Source organism: Varanus komodoensis, unplaced genomic scaffold (assembly GCF_004798865.1).
Source record: "Varanus komodoensis strain SLA01 unplaced genomic scaffold, ASM479886v1 scaffold100, whole genome shotgun sequence".
In the NCBI taxonomy this organism is placed as follows: Eukaryota; Metazoa; Chordata; class Lepidosauria; order Squamata; family Varanidae; genus Varanus; species Varanus komodoensis.
This window is the reverse complement of record NW_025335270.1, coordinates 1,064,256-1,080,978: the sequence shown is the minus strand read 5'-3', so window position 1 is coordinate 1,080,978 and position 16,723 is coordinate 1,064,256. Positions and strand designations below refer to the sequence as shown.

The 16,723-nt window shown below is 40.0% G+C and overlaps 2 protein-coding genes across 3 annotated transcripts in view; one reads left to right on the top strand and one right to left on the bottom strand.

Moving 5' to 3' along the window:
• CLIC5 (chloride intracellular channel 5) overlaps window positions 1-16,723 on the top strand; it is a 108,468-nt gene that overhangs the window by 7,448 nt on the left and 84,297 nt on the right. The window lies entirely within an intron of this gene.
• On the bottom strand, window positions 74-16,231 carry ENPP4 (ectonucleotide pyrophosphatase/phosphodiesterase 4). The gene is made up of 5 exons (XM_044419225.1): window positions 16,161-16,231; window positions 14,705-14,786; window positions 7,662-8,528; window positions 6,277-6,447; window positions 74-2,034 (listed from the first exon to the last, which is right to left on the bottom strand). The coding sequence occupies exons 3-5, from the start codon at window positions 8,482-8,484 to the stop codon at window positions 1,670-1,672; spliced, it is 1,359 nt and encodes a 452-aa protein (XP_044275160.1). The 5' UTR covers window positions 8,485-8,528; window positions 14,705-14,786; window positions 16,161-16,231; the 3' UTR covers window positions 74-1,669.

The following is a 16,723-nucleotide window of genomic DNA, read 5'->3' as shown; positions in this document are numbered from 1 at the left end:
GGCAAGAGTTTAAGGATGAATTTAGAGTACTAGTGTTGTAGCCTAAAAGTAATTTGATGTCAAAACACAACAATAAAATACTATTTTTAATTCATAAAGAAAATATTTTTCCATAAAACCTGCAGGTCATATAAATATCCAGTTAAACACAGAAGCCCTTTAAACAAATAATGCAGCATGTGCTTCACAGCTAGAATTTCTTTTCCCCTTCATTGCTTCATTTGTATCCTTGCTATATAATCCAGGTAGCTGTCCACAAAGATGACAACTAGAGTGTGCCGCATCCTTAGGAGCTAGCTCCACCTTCCCTCACCCAGGATCCTGGTATTGGCTGGGGATTGTGGCAGTTGTAGTCCAGCACGTTTGGAGGGCAGCAGGTTGGGAAGACTGAAGTAAACTGACTGTTGTAACATTTTGGAGAAATGAATAGAAAACAGGTAATAGATATTCACTGAATAATTGGTATTTTTAACAAAATGAATAGCAGTTCATCAAATCCTTTGCTGAATTTCCTGACAGAATTAACTAAACAGCGTATCAAATGCAAAAGATGTCTTCTTTTGCCTTACTGCTTCCGATATCCTGGAAGCTATATTACAAGGGTTAAAACCTGGTGTAATCCCTGAGGTATTAGCAAGTTTGTGTAACATAGCTACGCATATCCTTAATATATGGAACATGGATGTTAACGCTGACAAACTCATAGGAAGGATTTAAAGGCTGTTTTCCTTCTACAGAACTCAAAAGCATACTCAACATTCTAGTCCACTGACAGTGACTCTTGCTTACAGTTGTGTCAGCAGTGTCACTCAAGAAAACTATTTTAAAAATAGTTTTGAATTTACAATTTATATGCAAGAGAAATAAACCAAATACTTAAGAACATAACTTAGGAGAAATTGTTTTTCTTGGTTCCCAGAGCACTGGATTTCACTGCTTCTGCTAATCTCATGATTTATTCTGGATGTTTATTAATGCAACCACAAGTAAGAACTAACGTATAATCACAATGCAGCCTACAGTTATGGAAGAAAAGCAGTCAGTGGTTCTTAAAAAATACTGATCTGGGGCAAAGTTAATTAAGCAGCTTGGCATTCTATTTCTTTTGTTTCAACCCTAATATTTTTCCAGAATGGAAGTTAAGTTGTATTTTCACTTTGCAGAGATCAATATCATATTTACAGTGCTAAGCAGTAGAACCAAGGCATCTTGCTTCTAGAAGGCTCTAATTTTAAAAATTTATACTTGCAACCCTTTTCCCTCAAACATTTTTTTTACAGAAATACGATAAATATAAGAAAATGACGTAACAATTTTCACAAACATCAGCTACAAAACCTCTTTACTGTACAGAATTGTTTTCATCCAATTTCAGGAGATGCAGAGGTTTCGCTAAGGAGTCCTTTATAAAGTGCATGCAAACACTACAATCTATAAATCTATAAATAATTAATTATCCTTATTCTTGTCACTTTCTTAAATAAGTGCTCAACACTTATATAACATATTTCAAAGCAGAAAACAGATGCTGCTCAACATTTGTCTTTTTGGAGAGACCAGACTTCCTCTGTGACATTCTGGGTGGATCTTTATTAAACATACAGTAAGGTGTCATCCAGTGTAATTTTAAGGCATTATGCCAAGTTTTCCAGACAAAAGTCAGCACATGTTATCCAATTAAAGGATCATCATCCTCCTCCTGAAGCTGAAGTCGTGAAAATGGACGCAGTGACGGTGTTCGGTTCTTCATGATTATTATGAGGCATGTCAAAGTAGTTAATACCATAAAGACACCAATCACTATTCCAATGGCTTCAGGGACATTTATGCACCACTGATCAGCTAACAAACACTTTGCATTGCTCAAGCTCCCATTATTAGGCTGAGGTGTCAAACCTAGGATGTGGCACATCATTGGATAAATATCAACAGTACGAATTGTCTTCTGCGTGTGACCTTTGCGAAAAACGGGTCCATGAGCTGCCAAAAATGGGTGCATACTTGGGAGAGAATCATCATATCCATGGTCTCCTACTGGATAGAGAAGAATAAACAATCCAAGAGTTATTAACATGCTACAAAGTTCTACTGAACAGTTAGTTTCCTACTACAGACAACCCTGAAACAGAGACTTGCTGAAACTTTCTTTCTGAGACACAGAGAAAAAAGACATCTCTCTAAAAGACACTTTAATACTTGATTTCCCCCATGGATGCCACTATGGCCTGTTGGTAAAATAATTTATTGGGATTTTTATTTGCATTAATTTAGAAATTAATTGGGTTTTGTTGTTTTAAAGTACTATTGTTGAATTTTTATATTGTGAATTTTAGAATGTGATATTTTAGTAGTGAGAGCCACCTAGGGATGCTGTTGGAGGAATAGGCAGCATATAAATATTTTAAATTAATAAATAATAGAAAGCTGTAGCTTCTTTAAAAGTATTTTCCTTCAGTAAATAGACTTTGCAGTCCCCAAGACTGTTTTCCCTTACAAAAATATCCTAAAACTATTGAATTTGTGGAAACTTTAGAAGTGCACATGAATTGCATAACTTTATTCTTCTGCTTGCCTCTTCATCAAAATGTCCAACAATACATCTACATTAAAATCTATTATTTAAGATAAGATGGACAAACCCTTCTCACTCCACACACTGAGTCTGTTTGCACAACATGACAGCTCACCATGATTTATTTAACTATAATACTTTATTTACCATAGGGTGAGGGTACAGAGGGCATTCAGGTGTCTTTTTGCACATCTAACCCCAATCTGAGGTTGTTGTATGGTGCAAACACAGGAAGCATGAATGGAGGTTGTATAAATAATCCAGAATGACCTGTGCCATGTCATGTGAACCAGGTCAGAGTTGTCCTGGGAACTGTAACAGCCAGGTTTGACTGGCTGTAAATTTAATGAATGTCTTCCATAAAGTTTCTCATTGGCAGGACAATATTTCTTCAAGGTTCTGCATCCAAATTATCATGTATTTCTTAACTTGCTGAGTTTCAGAGTCAAATTGGAGTAATTGCTTGTAAAATGTGCCTAACAAACGATCCTTTCATTGTGTATCAGCTTTTCAAATTCTGTCAGGTTTCTTATAATACCTTTCCCTGATTGGATTTGCTTTTTCTATCTTGAAACCAAATGGTAATAAGCCATTCTGTATTTTTCCCTTCATCTTTTAGTTGTTGCCAAGGCCTGACGCATCCTTGTTGATCAGTCATATCCCCATAGGTTTTTTGTCCACCTCAACAAGCATTCAGTATTCACCACTGGGCTATTTGGAGACGGGGCAGTTGTATCCTACTTTAGCAAAGCTAGTGCTCTCATATGCGGTGTAGTGGTTTGGAATGTGGGACTGAAACTTAGGAGATCCGGGTTCTAGTCTCCACTCAGCCATGGAACTCATTGGATGACTTTGGGCCAGTCACAGACTCTCAGTCCAATCTACCTCACAGGGTGGTGGTTGTTGTGAGGATAAAACTGGAAGGATGAGAACTTGGTAAGCCACCGTGAGTTCCTTGGAAGGAATAAAGGCAGGATATAAATATAATGAATAATTTATAATTTATTATAATATTATATATATTATTTTATTTATTTATTTTTGAATTTGTATGCCACCTGATCCAGATGGATCCTCTAGGTGGCTTACAGTAAAATACTTTTTAAAAAAAAACCAATAAAACCAGTTAAAATCACAATTAAAAAGTTAAAAAATAATGTCACACTTACACCAAGTAAGCTGAACAACAGATGTCATAATTAAAAACAAATGTTAAGACTGTTCTTAGAAGTGTTCAGAGAAAAGAAATGTCTTTACCTGGTGCCGAAACAAGTTTAGGGCCAGGCAAATTTCTTGGAGGAACCTGTTCTATAATTGAGGGACACTCACTGAGAAGGCCCTTCTTTTATTTACTGTCCCTTTTACTTGCTTAAGGGACAGCTCTTTTAGAAGGACCTCCTGCCCAGATCTTAATGGGCAGGTTGGTATATATATATATAAATATAATAAAAATATGCATGACACCATCTCTCCTGTTTCACTGTAGCCCTGTTTTGACTACCCAGCTATCATAATTCAGCACCTGAGTTTGCTATTTGTCATATACAATTATAGTTCCCTACATTTTAACATCAATTGGCATTCAAAGCAGCTTATAATTAAAATCTGTCAGAAGATACAATAAGAGTAAGTGGCTTATGTTTTTTTGGTTTTTTGAGGTGCTGCAGTTTTAGGTTGCTTGGGTAGTGATACTGTCTGTGCGTCTTAATCTCCAAAGAACTCCAGTGAATATTCTGATACACAGCTCTGCCATTTCTTCACAATGAAAAACATTATATCATTGCCTAGAATTGCTGGGAATGATGATGAGGGAAGTGTTGTCCAGTATTCTTGTCCCCAAATGTCCAACTTCTGGACCTTATGGTCCAGCATGGTAAGAACAGTCATAACATAGGATGACTGAATCATAAAGCAAACTCAGCAGACCATTCTCTGCACGAATTGAAGAACTTTAAGGGCCTAAGCCACTACAGTTCTACCTACCTTGTTAAATTTAGAGAAAATTATTTTTCATTAGTGCTGGCAAGAGAAACTCTTATTAGTGTTATGTCTCCCTGACTGGGTTTTTACAACTCTTGCTTAAGATATGGAATGGTCTGTGTATAAGATATAGAATGGAACCTTTTGCCCAGTGACTGTTCTCATGGTTAAAGGCCTGGTCTTCAGACCCCAGGAAGTCCAGTTTTTCATTCCCCACCCCCCATGGACACACACTTTCCTTTGTTGATGCCAACAAAACATCATGTGCCTAGAAATGATACTGAAGTGGCCTTTTGGAAACCAAATGACAAAGCATGCATTTTCTTTACGTATCACACCATACTTTCTATGAGAATTGAAGTACCTCCCAATACCAAATGGGAAGCTAGAAAACGATTAATTTTAAAATATTAATATTAAATACCTATTTGGAGTGATGGCAGTGGTGATTATCATTTGGGGATACATGTTTTAACTGGGAAGTATTGAAAAGTCAAAACAAATGATCCAATAAAATCCCACACTTGTGTTTGGATGACACATCTTACCAACCAGTGCCAGGGTGCCACAGGGAACGCAACAACAGACCTCTTTTGCAGGGGTGCTGCTTCTTTTGCAAAGGAAGCAGGAATATTTCTTTTGCAAGGGAGACAAGTGGCATTTCTGTCACCTCCCTCCCCAACCCCATGGCCTTTCCAAGTTGTGGTTAAGGTGGCCAGCTGGAAAAGATAAGAGGCTTCCTGCACCTTCAACAGTTGTGTATAAAAGTGAATTTCAGCAGGTACTACTTGCCATCCAAACAAGTGGCACTTGCTGAAACGAGTGGCACATGTAAGGTTCCTCCCACAGCTAGTTGAAGCTGCACATTCAGACTTGAAAAAGGAAACCTAGCCCTGTCTGGCTTGTAGCAATGGCCTTGCTGTTGGATAGGAAGTTAAGAGATATGGTGAAGAAAGTTCTGGATTCTTCATCCTTCTCTACCCATGAGTCAGTTGCAAATAGTCAAGTTAGACTGCATTTTTAAGATGCCAAACCATAGAAGCAGCAGTTAAAAAGTGATTGCTTTAAAGGTCACACTGAAGAATTTCTTTACAACCAGGAATGATTAACAGCCATAAACTCCCTTCTGACCCAAGAGCAGGTATGATAGGCCAGTACAGCTGCCACTGCTAGAAAGAATCAACTTCTTCCTCTCTGCCACCATACCAGCTTACTCCACAGTTACCTTGGTTTTTCTCAAGAAATCCTTGGATAATCTCCTTCCGAGTGCTTTCTGAAGAATCTTGAAAAGTGGAGAGGGGGAGCTTGTAGAATTGTTTTCAAAAGTAAACCTTCAATAATGAGCAGGATTCAAAGAAAGTTTGCCTGGCTCACTGCCCACTTGCTGAACTGGATTTCTGCTCACCAACAACCTCCAGTTTAGTACCATCTCTAGCCTGCACTGCTGCAACTGTTAAGGCCTCCAGCTTAATCCTCTCTATTCAGAAAGACAAAAATGGGTTTGGAACTGCCCACATTAGCCTAACTACCATGAAGCAGACTAGCATCTGCATAAATACAGAATTAGCTGGGACAGAATCCCAAGGATCTCTGACTTCATCCTTCCAAGTGTCCGTTTCCAGAAGACCCCCTAGTTTATGTGATCCAGATTCTGTTTCTTTTACAGGGGACAGTCACATTCTCCAAACAGATCCATGGAATGCATGCTAAGTGAAAATACTTACACTTTGGGAGGGTCTCATTTTGTACAATAGTCCAGCCTTCATCAGCAACCAAAATTATTGGTTGAATGCGTGCATTGTGGTGGTAATGATACCGGTCTGGGATTTCTTCTTTAAGATAAACCTTCATATGAGGACTGCAGTTTTTCATTAAGTTATATACATATTCTTTATCTACAGAGAATGATAAGTGCAAAGCAAGATGTGCTATGTTTTGCAAAGGTTAAAAACTTGTTATTTTGAACATAAAACCAGATCTTCCATATTTCTTATGAGTTGCAAGTTCAAGGTTTATCTTATTTTTATCCTAATTTAATACACTTAGTTTTAGATATTATGGAAGAAGACACTATAGTTTCCACAGTTAGCTGATTAGTTTCCCGCTAATCCACATTTAACAACTTAATTTAACAACTTAAATTTAACATTTAAATTTAACAACTGGCATTTGTTAAGCCAGTTAACAATTCAACCATTTTTCCTTAAATGACAACCAATTAAAAAGCAACACCAACTTGTTTCAGAAGTTTCCAATCGTCTGTTAAGACTACAACACATTTGCTTTATCACAGGGGCCTACACAACAGTGGATGCAGTACCAGCACTTCATTAGCAGAGATGCTTTTTATTAACAGGGACCCCAACCTCATCTACCATCCTGCTCAGTCTTTTATATTCCCATTGAGCTTTGCTGAATCCTCACAGTAGTTTGGGGGGGGGGGGGTTGAAAATTTTCCCAGCAACGCCATATTGTTCTCTGTGGTAATGCAAAGATTTTTGGGGTGGCCTTCAATGGACAGCTGAGGCCCATTCACTGTACTAAAGACCTGCTCCTGGTACAGAAGGAAAGCCCTCCTATTGAGTTGTTGATACTGCTCCTCACAGATACCTGCATTATTTATTATTTAAAACATTGTTCTCCTATCTGTCTTGATAAAACGTCTCAAGACAGCTTACAAATATTTAAAAGACAACAACAATAATAAAAGTACAATCAGCAATAATGTTAAAACAATAAATAGCAAGAAATAAATAAATTACATTCATAAAGAAAAATAAATAAAAATAGAAAGACATGGCAGTGGATCTGGGATTCAAACACTTTAAAGCTTTCTGTTAAAGTCATGGATAGGGTACAGGAAAAGTATGGACTGTAGATACCCATACTTCTGCCCCAGAATATAATTAGAGCTTGGAGCACTATTGATCGGAGTCCTCTGCAGTAACTTAAAAGTTTAAAAACCATTGAGAGATGTAATCACTGATTTCACATGCTAGGTGTGTTTTGCTCTCATCTCATGTTAAACCATCAAGACTATTACTATTAAAAGTTAAAATGTTTAAAAAACCAAAGTTATATTCTTCTACATGAATAAGAAAACACTTACTGTGTGGCAGTACTGCAGCAACTGGACTCCTGTCTATCAGCACGTAGCTCCCTCGGTCGATGCACTTATCCAGTTTGATCAACCTGTCCTGGGAACACTGTGCCATGCCATGGTCACTTGTAATTATAATGTTAATTTCATCCCACAATTTTGAAAACTTAAGCTTCTGAACCAAAAAGCCAATAAGTTCATCCACTTGTTGCAATACTTTATTCATGTTTTTAGTATCTTCCGGCCCATATTTGTGTCCACTTTTATCTGGCTCTTCCCAATAAAGAGTAGCAAAAGTGACTGCTGGGTTAGAATTGTTCAGCCATGTGATTATGTTTTCTACTCGTTCCTTGAAACTTACTGAAGCATTATATTGCATAAAAAAGTGAGGCGTAGTGTTGTGAATTTTTACATCAGTGCCAGGCCACATTGCAGAAGCACTTGTTTTATTTTCCTGCCACTGGTTGGTCAGCCAAATAGGAATTGCCTCATTCCACCAGAAAGGATCTGTGTCATTGAACTGAGAAAACCTTTTCTTTGTAACAACATCAAACATTTCATTTGCTACAATACCATGGCTTTCTTCGTATAGCCCTGTAACTATACTGTAATGATTTGGAAATGTTTTTGTGATGAAAACATTAATAACTTGTTCTACTAAAACACCGTCCTTAATAAATTCCTGGAGATGTGGAAGTTTGTATTTCTTCAGATAATCAGCCCTGAAGCCATCAAAAGATACCAGGAGTAATCTAGGTACTGACTCATAAGCGGAATTAACCCCAGAGAAAATAATGATTCCATTAACGAGAAACATTAATAATAAATACATTCTGGATAGGATTTCAGAAGGTCATAGGGAACCAGAAGAAGTACCTAAAGCAAAGGAAAAATCAGAAAAGCCTATTAAGAATGTTGACCTAAAAGAAATTTCATAAAAGCCACTTCATTCAAGCCCAAAGTAAAATAGTCTATCACTCAAGTAAAGCTCCTGCAAGTTTGATTTATATTCTGTTTAAGACAACTGTACAGCAAGTACTATAAAATTTCCCTGGCACACATTAAAATGCTTAAACTTCCAACCACCATTTCTACAGAAAGTTATTCCATGAACTCAGTTTTTTTTTAAGGAGCACAGGTTTCCTAAAATTTTGTTACATTTCATATTTAGATTCTTCTTTAGATTCAAACTTCTGAATGCTTAGAGAACATGTACAGGTAGTCCCCAGGTTATGGTTGTCCAGGTTATGAACAACCCCTACTTATGAACATGCAAAGTGCTGTAGACCCTATATGAATACCTTTAACAAAAAGCTGTGAATATCTCTAAGAAACTATGCAACATGTTTGGCAATGTGTCAGCAGTGGCAACCTAGTTCCCTAGAGATATGTTCTGGGCAGTGGCTCAATTATACCCAAGCCAGTGTGTTTTAGGGAAAGTGCAGGGTGCATAGTTCCCCTTTGTTTTTTCTGTAACATTTGCCCTTGTCACCAGGCCCTCACCTGCTACAAGGCCCTTTAGGGTGAGAAAAAGAAAATGGCTGCACAAACACCCTTGAGGCCTACTTCAAGGAAACAACGTCCGTGGTAACCCCGTTGCTCTCCTGCAGCACAATCTCCATCATCATCAGTTAATGTTACCTCAAGAATGTTCTAAACTGCTTTAATAACAGTCTCTTTTATTTGTTGTTTTTTTTACAATACTGTATACCCAATCACACACACAGAGAAGTGATACCCAAACTGTGTTTCATGGAACCTAGGGCTCCACAAAAGCCTCATAGGGGTTTCCGTGAAAAATCTCAAAAATTTAATTTCAAATGGATTTTAAACTGAAGCTGCATGAGGCCAACTATTCAACTGGATGCTTGGCATCCAAGCAGCAAAACAAGGCAATGCATCATGTTATTTGGTTCCTAGGACTCTACTCTGTAGTGTTGGAAAGACAGTGGTATCTTGGCTCACAAACGCCTCAGTTCATGACCAAATCGGGTTACGAACAAAAATTTCATAAAAAATTTGACTCAGGTCACGAACTTCGCATGGGGTGGCGACCATGATTGCGGCCATCTCCCACCCCCAGAGTGGGGAGATGGCCGTGATCATGCTGAGGGTGAGGGGGTGATGGCCGAGATTGTGTCTGTCTTTCCTGCACAAGCGCACCTGTGCTTGCGCCCGTTTTTCCTGCATGAGTGCAACCACAATCTCGGCCATCTCCCCCACCAGCACAATCACGCCTGTCTCCCCCCCCGCCGAGCGCGCCCGCGATTGCACCTGTCTCCTCCCCTACCACACCTGCGATTGCGCCCATCTCTCCTCCCCCAGTGTGCCGGGATGGCGGGTCGTGCTGGGGGGACAGGGAGATGGCCGTGATCTTTGCTGTTCTTTGTCACTTTGCTTCACATTTTTCTGATAAAACAAAAAATAGTTACAGAATGGATTAACCTTATTTACAATTAACCTTATGGGGAAATTTAACTTGGCTCATGACCAATTTGGGTCACAACCAGAGTCCTGGAACGGATTAAGTTCATGAGCCAAGGTACCACTGTAATAAAAAAAAATCATTTGGGATATTACCATATAATCTCTTTATTTATTTTTGTATTTAAAATGTTTTCTTTTTATTTCCAAACCTACTACATTATACGAAGCACTCAGGCAACAGGAACAGATGAAAGAAGGAAGAACACTGGGGACTCACAATGCTTAGTAAAAATCAGGGATAGAGTTAGGGTTTTGCAGGAAACAAATGTCTTCAGAAAGACACAGAGATTCTCTCTCTCTCTCTCTTCAGTACCTGTAGTTACTTTATTATTACTGTATTATCATCATCATTACAATGCTGTATTGTGTTTAAGATGTTTTAGTGAATCTGGAAGTGTTTCTTGAGCATTTTATATGCATAGAAAGGTAAGATATTATATACCTATACTAAGACAAACATTTGGGTTACCCATGTGATCTGACTTACTTACAAATTGGACATAAAGGACATTCATAGGAAGAGAAATCGTCCATAACTCAGGGACTACATGTACTCTAAATGTATTTTAATGACATTAGCTTTACTGTGTTTGCTGCATTATTATGATTTCAGTAGAAGTGCATCTGCAAGAGATTTCAATTTTCCATTGTTTTCATTATACTCCTATATACATACAGAAGCAGTTTTCACAGCTTTTTCAGCAGCTACTGAATAATTTCTGGTATAAAGCATTTTCAAACAGTTGCCTTTCATTACATTTCTCACTGCAAGACAACTTCAAACTAGCATAGAAACATAATGTAGGTTCTACTGATACTATCAGTTATACAGTACTAGAAGCCAGGAGCACTGAAGTCAGTGTGTACAGATGCATTTTGAAAGGTTATGAGGTTTAACCAGTACATTAATCTTGAGACAACTATTTATGGAGCTGATCAGTAGGTCCCCCTGGTCCAATTTTTGTCCCTTTATTTTCAGGAGGAAGGCCATTCCGGAAATCCCTGAAAGGATTAGTCTGCTAACTGCATTTTCCAACATTTAAATATTATTGCATTAATCCAGACACCCTTTAAAACACTACACTCTCAAAGCAACATGTCTAAGTTCTGGTAGCATGGCCTAATAAAGACATTAGTAATTAGTAGAAGTGAGATCTCCAGGTGCTTTGGACTGCAACTCCCAGCATTCTTGACCATTGGCCATGCTGGCAACAACTCCTTGTTGAGGCTGAAATTCCAAACCTCTGAAAATCTACCTTTATTTTATTATTTCATGCTTGTCCTTCTATACTACTTCTGACAGAGTTATGAAGCAATAAGCATGCCATATCGTTACAATCAAAGCATAAAAATAAATCTACACAATAATAAAGAAGCACTGATAAGCAATGAAATTCGATTGTTTTCTAGGTCACACTTCAAGGAAGCCTCTGTAAAGGCATGAGTCTCAAAATGCCTGAATAGCAAAACTGCTTTTTCTCTGCTTTTTCTGCCTAGTCCTATTCTAGAAGCTTCAAAAGTGGCAAGGCCTTAAAGAGCCAGAATAAAAGAATCTGGTCCCCAATCTGCCTACCTGATTTTTCTCCTCTACATTATATCTTCACAACAACTCTGTTAGCTAGGTTAGGCTGAGAGGGTGTGATGAGCTGAAAGTTACTCAGTGAACTTCATGGTTGAATGAGGACTAGAACCTTCTTCTAGTCCTTAGGGTACTCCTAAATCCTTCTCCTGAACTGTGATCCAGCACTGTAACAGCTATAGTACACTGGCTGCTTGCTTGTGCAGCTGAATTGTATATCTTGATGCCAGTCTTTCCATGGCTTTGGGAGCAAAGAATAGTTTCTCTGTAATTTCACTATTACGAGATAATATAAATTATGTAACTTATCTACCATTAGTGATTTCCCCAGATAATGCATAGATGCAGAAGTATATCAAAGGCATTACAAGTACACTGTTTCTACAGGGTAATGGCCAAGTTAGTGGGAGGGAAGTTTGAAATCCATTGTGATAGGCAATAAGAATAACCTAAAAAGTTGGGAGATGTTGGATTCTAGTATAGCCACACTGGAAACTCAGAGGCTGTACTGGTAGCAGGCAGCATTTGAGATAATTAGGTTGACACATGGTTTGTATTGTTATACAAGAGCAGACTAAATGGCATGGGTGGTATCACTTAAAGAGACTTAAAGAACACACTGGTCAGGGAGCTAGGCAACAGGCATGGGTTGCTGCAAACCTTTCCAACTATTTCCAGTTGCTTACAGCTCTTTGCTTAGGGTATGATACAAACAAATGTTAATATAATATTAACCTATCAGATACTGTAAAGAAATGATGCAATTAACATGTGCTATATTAATTGTATCGCAGACAATTTGAGAAAGTGAAAATCACTTGATTTAAAATGAGTAGAAAGGATGGTGGGGTAATAATGTATCAGATATGGAAAAACTAAAGACCAAACAATGTATGAACAAAAAAATCTATGATTATATTCTCTGCCTCCCCACTCAAAAGACCTATGAAGGAGAAATATATATTTGATTGAAGCAGTGGTATGGCTGGGGTGGGACAAGAAATACTAGAAGAAAAATATCTATTTTTCCTTTCCTCCATGAGGTAGGACTGTGAATCTGCAAAACTGGTGGCTGACTGTGACAGTGTACTGGATGAGGACTAACAAATGGAAGCTCAATCTAGACAAGACTGAGATTCTATTATTCAGTGGTTCTTCTGACTCAGTACAGGGCTTTCAACCTGTTCTGGATGATATTGTACTCTCTCTGATGAAGAAGGTTCATAGCTGGTGGTCCTCCTGGAGTTATCTTTGTCAGTTAAGGCTCAAGTGGCTTCAATAGCAGAGTACCTTCTACCAACAGACCTGGTGGCCCAGGATTGCCATATCTAGGTAAGAGATAAGCTGGCTTCTGTTGGTAGATGACTACTCCAAGTGTCGTGAAAGGGTTGTATAAACATTCAACTCTCCACAGAGCAATAAAACTAAAGTCTTTTAATGTTAATTGTCTACAAGATTTTCGATACTATAGATAAGTTCCCTAATAGTGGTCCCTGCAGAGCAGATGTCAGTCCTATAATGGCTTCTTTTTCTGAGCCCACATGGGATCATTCTCCCAAGTCACGCCTTTCCTCTCTCTTACGCTGCCTTCTTTGTATTTGTTCAAATCTGCGTAAAAGATTTGAGTGCTGGACCAGATGAACCACTGGGCTTCCCTTATGTTCTTTTCACCCCTGCACTAAGGAATCATGGGCACTTGAAGGCCCCAGTGCAGCTTGTGGGCTTCCACACCTGCCAACAATTTAGGTCATTGGCATAGACACATTATCAAGTCATGCAGTGCAGGTTAAAAATTCCTGCTATGCTCAGTAGCACTGCCACAGCACACAAATTGAGACAGCAGTTCAGCTGCCCAGCAACTGGATCCTGGCCCTGTGTCATAGCAAATCATAAGCAATAAAATCCCATTCCAGTCTCAGTATGGCTATTGACCCTGTCCTATTCTTAAGTTCTTATTCAAACTGCTGGTTTCGATCAATAAATCTCTACCATGGCTTAGGACCACAATACCTGATGGAATGCCTCTCCCAGCCACAATCTACTCAGGTAATATAATCCACATCTGAAGCTTTCCAAGGGAGGTGAGGTTGGTGGCAAAAGGTCTTCAGTGGAGGCCCCTAATTATGGAATAATCTCCCCAGTGGGGGCCCCAGCACAAACACTGTCACTTCCAGGCATTCACTATGTTGAGACATGTTAGTTGTTTTAACAAGTTTCATTTTAAATTGTTGTAGCTACATATACTGTTTAAGATTTTACATATAGAAATTTTATGCTGCATTTTATGGTATCTAATTTCAATGTATTTTACTTTACCTGTATTTTATACTATATTTTATTGTATCTGTGTCTTACCTTTTGTGAATTGCTATGAACTTCCCAAAGAGCTTTGGCTCTTGGGCTATACAGAAATGAAATAAATATTATAATGTGGGAAAGCAGCTAGTGGAAGTAAGTTTCAACAGAAAATCACCCCACATAAAAAGTATTTGGCTCTGCCCCACTCCCAAATGATCAACTAGGTATTCTCACACTGCTGCACTTTCTATTACAGGGCAACTCTAGACATTTCTGTATAAAAGCAAGGCCCACTGAATTCCATGAAACTTACTTCCAAGTAAATGTGCACAGAACTGCAGCCTAAAAAAATAAGAACGATGGGAGGCTAACTGTTGGTTTCTAGAGTTACTTCTTTAATCCAATTAGATGTTTACTCACTAGGAATAATATGAAGATTTCATCCTTGTTTAATAAAAGGGTATTGTGTTATAGGTAAAGCCAAATTTGTGAGCAGTCATTGCCAAAAATAATGCTTCATCTTAGTTGCTCTAATACTGGCAATCCTTGGATCGGAAAAGCTGTTGACGATCTGTAGAAAGGCCAGTTGGAGTGGAGCTGGAGGGAAAGTCAGTTATGTAGACAAACACTAGCATTCTCTGAAGAGTACTTCTTTCTTCTCTATTTCCTCATTAGCCTGAACACTTACCACAAACAACTCTCATGTAGTTTTTACTTCCTGGTTTTAAATCAGTGAGCACAGCAAAACTCTTGGGTTTCAATTCCCAACACTACAAACAAACATATTTTCAAAAGTTAGGATTAATTTGAATACAATCAAGCAAGTGCTCAAAGAAACTTATCTTGTTTCAGATAGCCGTAACCTTAGCCACTGTTTTCATGTTTTCCCCTAACCTCACAGAACAACTTCTGATTTGGATTAACTTTCTAAATAATGCTATAGTAGTGATAGGCACTAAATAAAAAAAAACCTTCTGTTGCTAAAACTTTTTAGATGTTAACATATAAAATACCAAAAGCAAGACAGCTCCAGAAGTGTGGAAGTATATACTCATCAGCTACTTAGCCAACTAGAACCTTTCCATCTCCCATATAATATCACTTAGATTTCACCTCCCTTCTAATTTAGTCATACATCAGCCACAGCAGACTGTTCCACCATCTAAGGGGCATTTAAACTTTGCTACACTCTTCCCCTGTTCTTCATCTGTCTACCTTTATTCCCCAAGTATAATGCACTTTATGGACAGCTCCCATATGTATTTGAAAAAGAACTCGAAGTACATCAGTTTCGAGAGAGGTAGCCATGTTAATCTGTCGTATCAAGCCATGAAGAGCCTTGGGGCATTTTAAAGACCAACACATTATTTTGAAATAGGTTTTCAGGGGCACATTAGATTATCTACTTTAGCGTTTAAAGTGCCACAAGATCCTCTGCTGTTTGCGAAGTACAGCAGTCACGCGTTGCACTCGTGACAGCTTCTTGTATCTCAAGCGGTAAAGGTGTCCCCATCCCCCAGTTGGTGGATGCGAACACGGACCAGGAAGCGATGGTCGCCACTGAGCACGCACAGGGCTGCCTCGGTCGACGACACAGTACGTCCGACACCTCGTACGTCCGAGTTTCTTTGCCAGGGTTATCTTTATCAGAACCCCAAGATGCATCGACCAGAGGCTGAAAGCAACCCCTTGGGCACCAGCGCTGGACGTGCAGCCGCTCCACATACACACTGGGGCTGCATGACCGGGGCGGGGGCCGCTGCTGCTACCCTTCAGCACCTGCGGGCAAAAACATCCATGCCATCTACGGTAGACTCCGAGGTCTACCAGTAGATGCAGCTCTTCCTTCTACAGCACTGAGAGATGACGTCCGTCCCTTGCGGACCCTTGCGCAGCGCAGCAGCGCCTTCCGCAGAAGCACGCGCAAAGAACCAGACCACCCCCCTCCCATCGGGACCTTTTCCAGAGAGAAGGAGCGCTCAACTATTCAACCGGGCCGGGGGGGGGGGTCAGAAAGCGAGGAAGAAAATAGGTCGCCCCCATCTCAAACGCAGCCATTTCAGAGGAAAGGGTCGGGAGGGCACTGAGAGTACAACGGGGCCAGCAATAAAGTTATCCATCTATTTGTCTGATGATTAACTTACCACCCCCTTCCCCCTCCATCCTCCTCAAGCTGCAGGAGACGCAAGGTCACTCACAAACGCAGCAGGAGCTCGCTCACGCGCTTGCGCGCTAAGCTCCCTACCAACTGCCACCGAATCGCCCGTAGTCAGAACGGGCAGGGGGAAGAAGGCGGGCACAGAGAGCCTTTCTTTGACGCCGATTGGACTGCTCGGCTGTCTTTCTGTCTGGGTGGCCGCTATCGGGTGACAAGTGAATGCGACCGGGTGTGGAAGAGGCGCAGGTAGAAAGCAGGGCGGTCCGCGGGCGGCTCCAGGGCAGACAAGAGACGGGTGAGAACCCGGAGGAGTTAGAGGGGTTCGTGGAGGCTCAAGAGGCAGGGAGGGAGCATAGGAAACGGGCAGCTGAATAAAGCCGTAGGTGAAGGACGCCCAGCATGAAAGGCGACGCGGAGGGGCGAGGGCAGGTGGTCAGAGAGACGCCCCAGGAGAAGGACCTGCTGCGGGCTGCGGCAGCGTGAAGGCGCTCGCTCGGGCTCCCAGCTGCATCGTGTTCCCCATCTGCCTGGGCCCAGTTAGTCGGTATT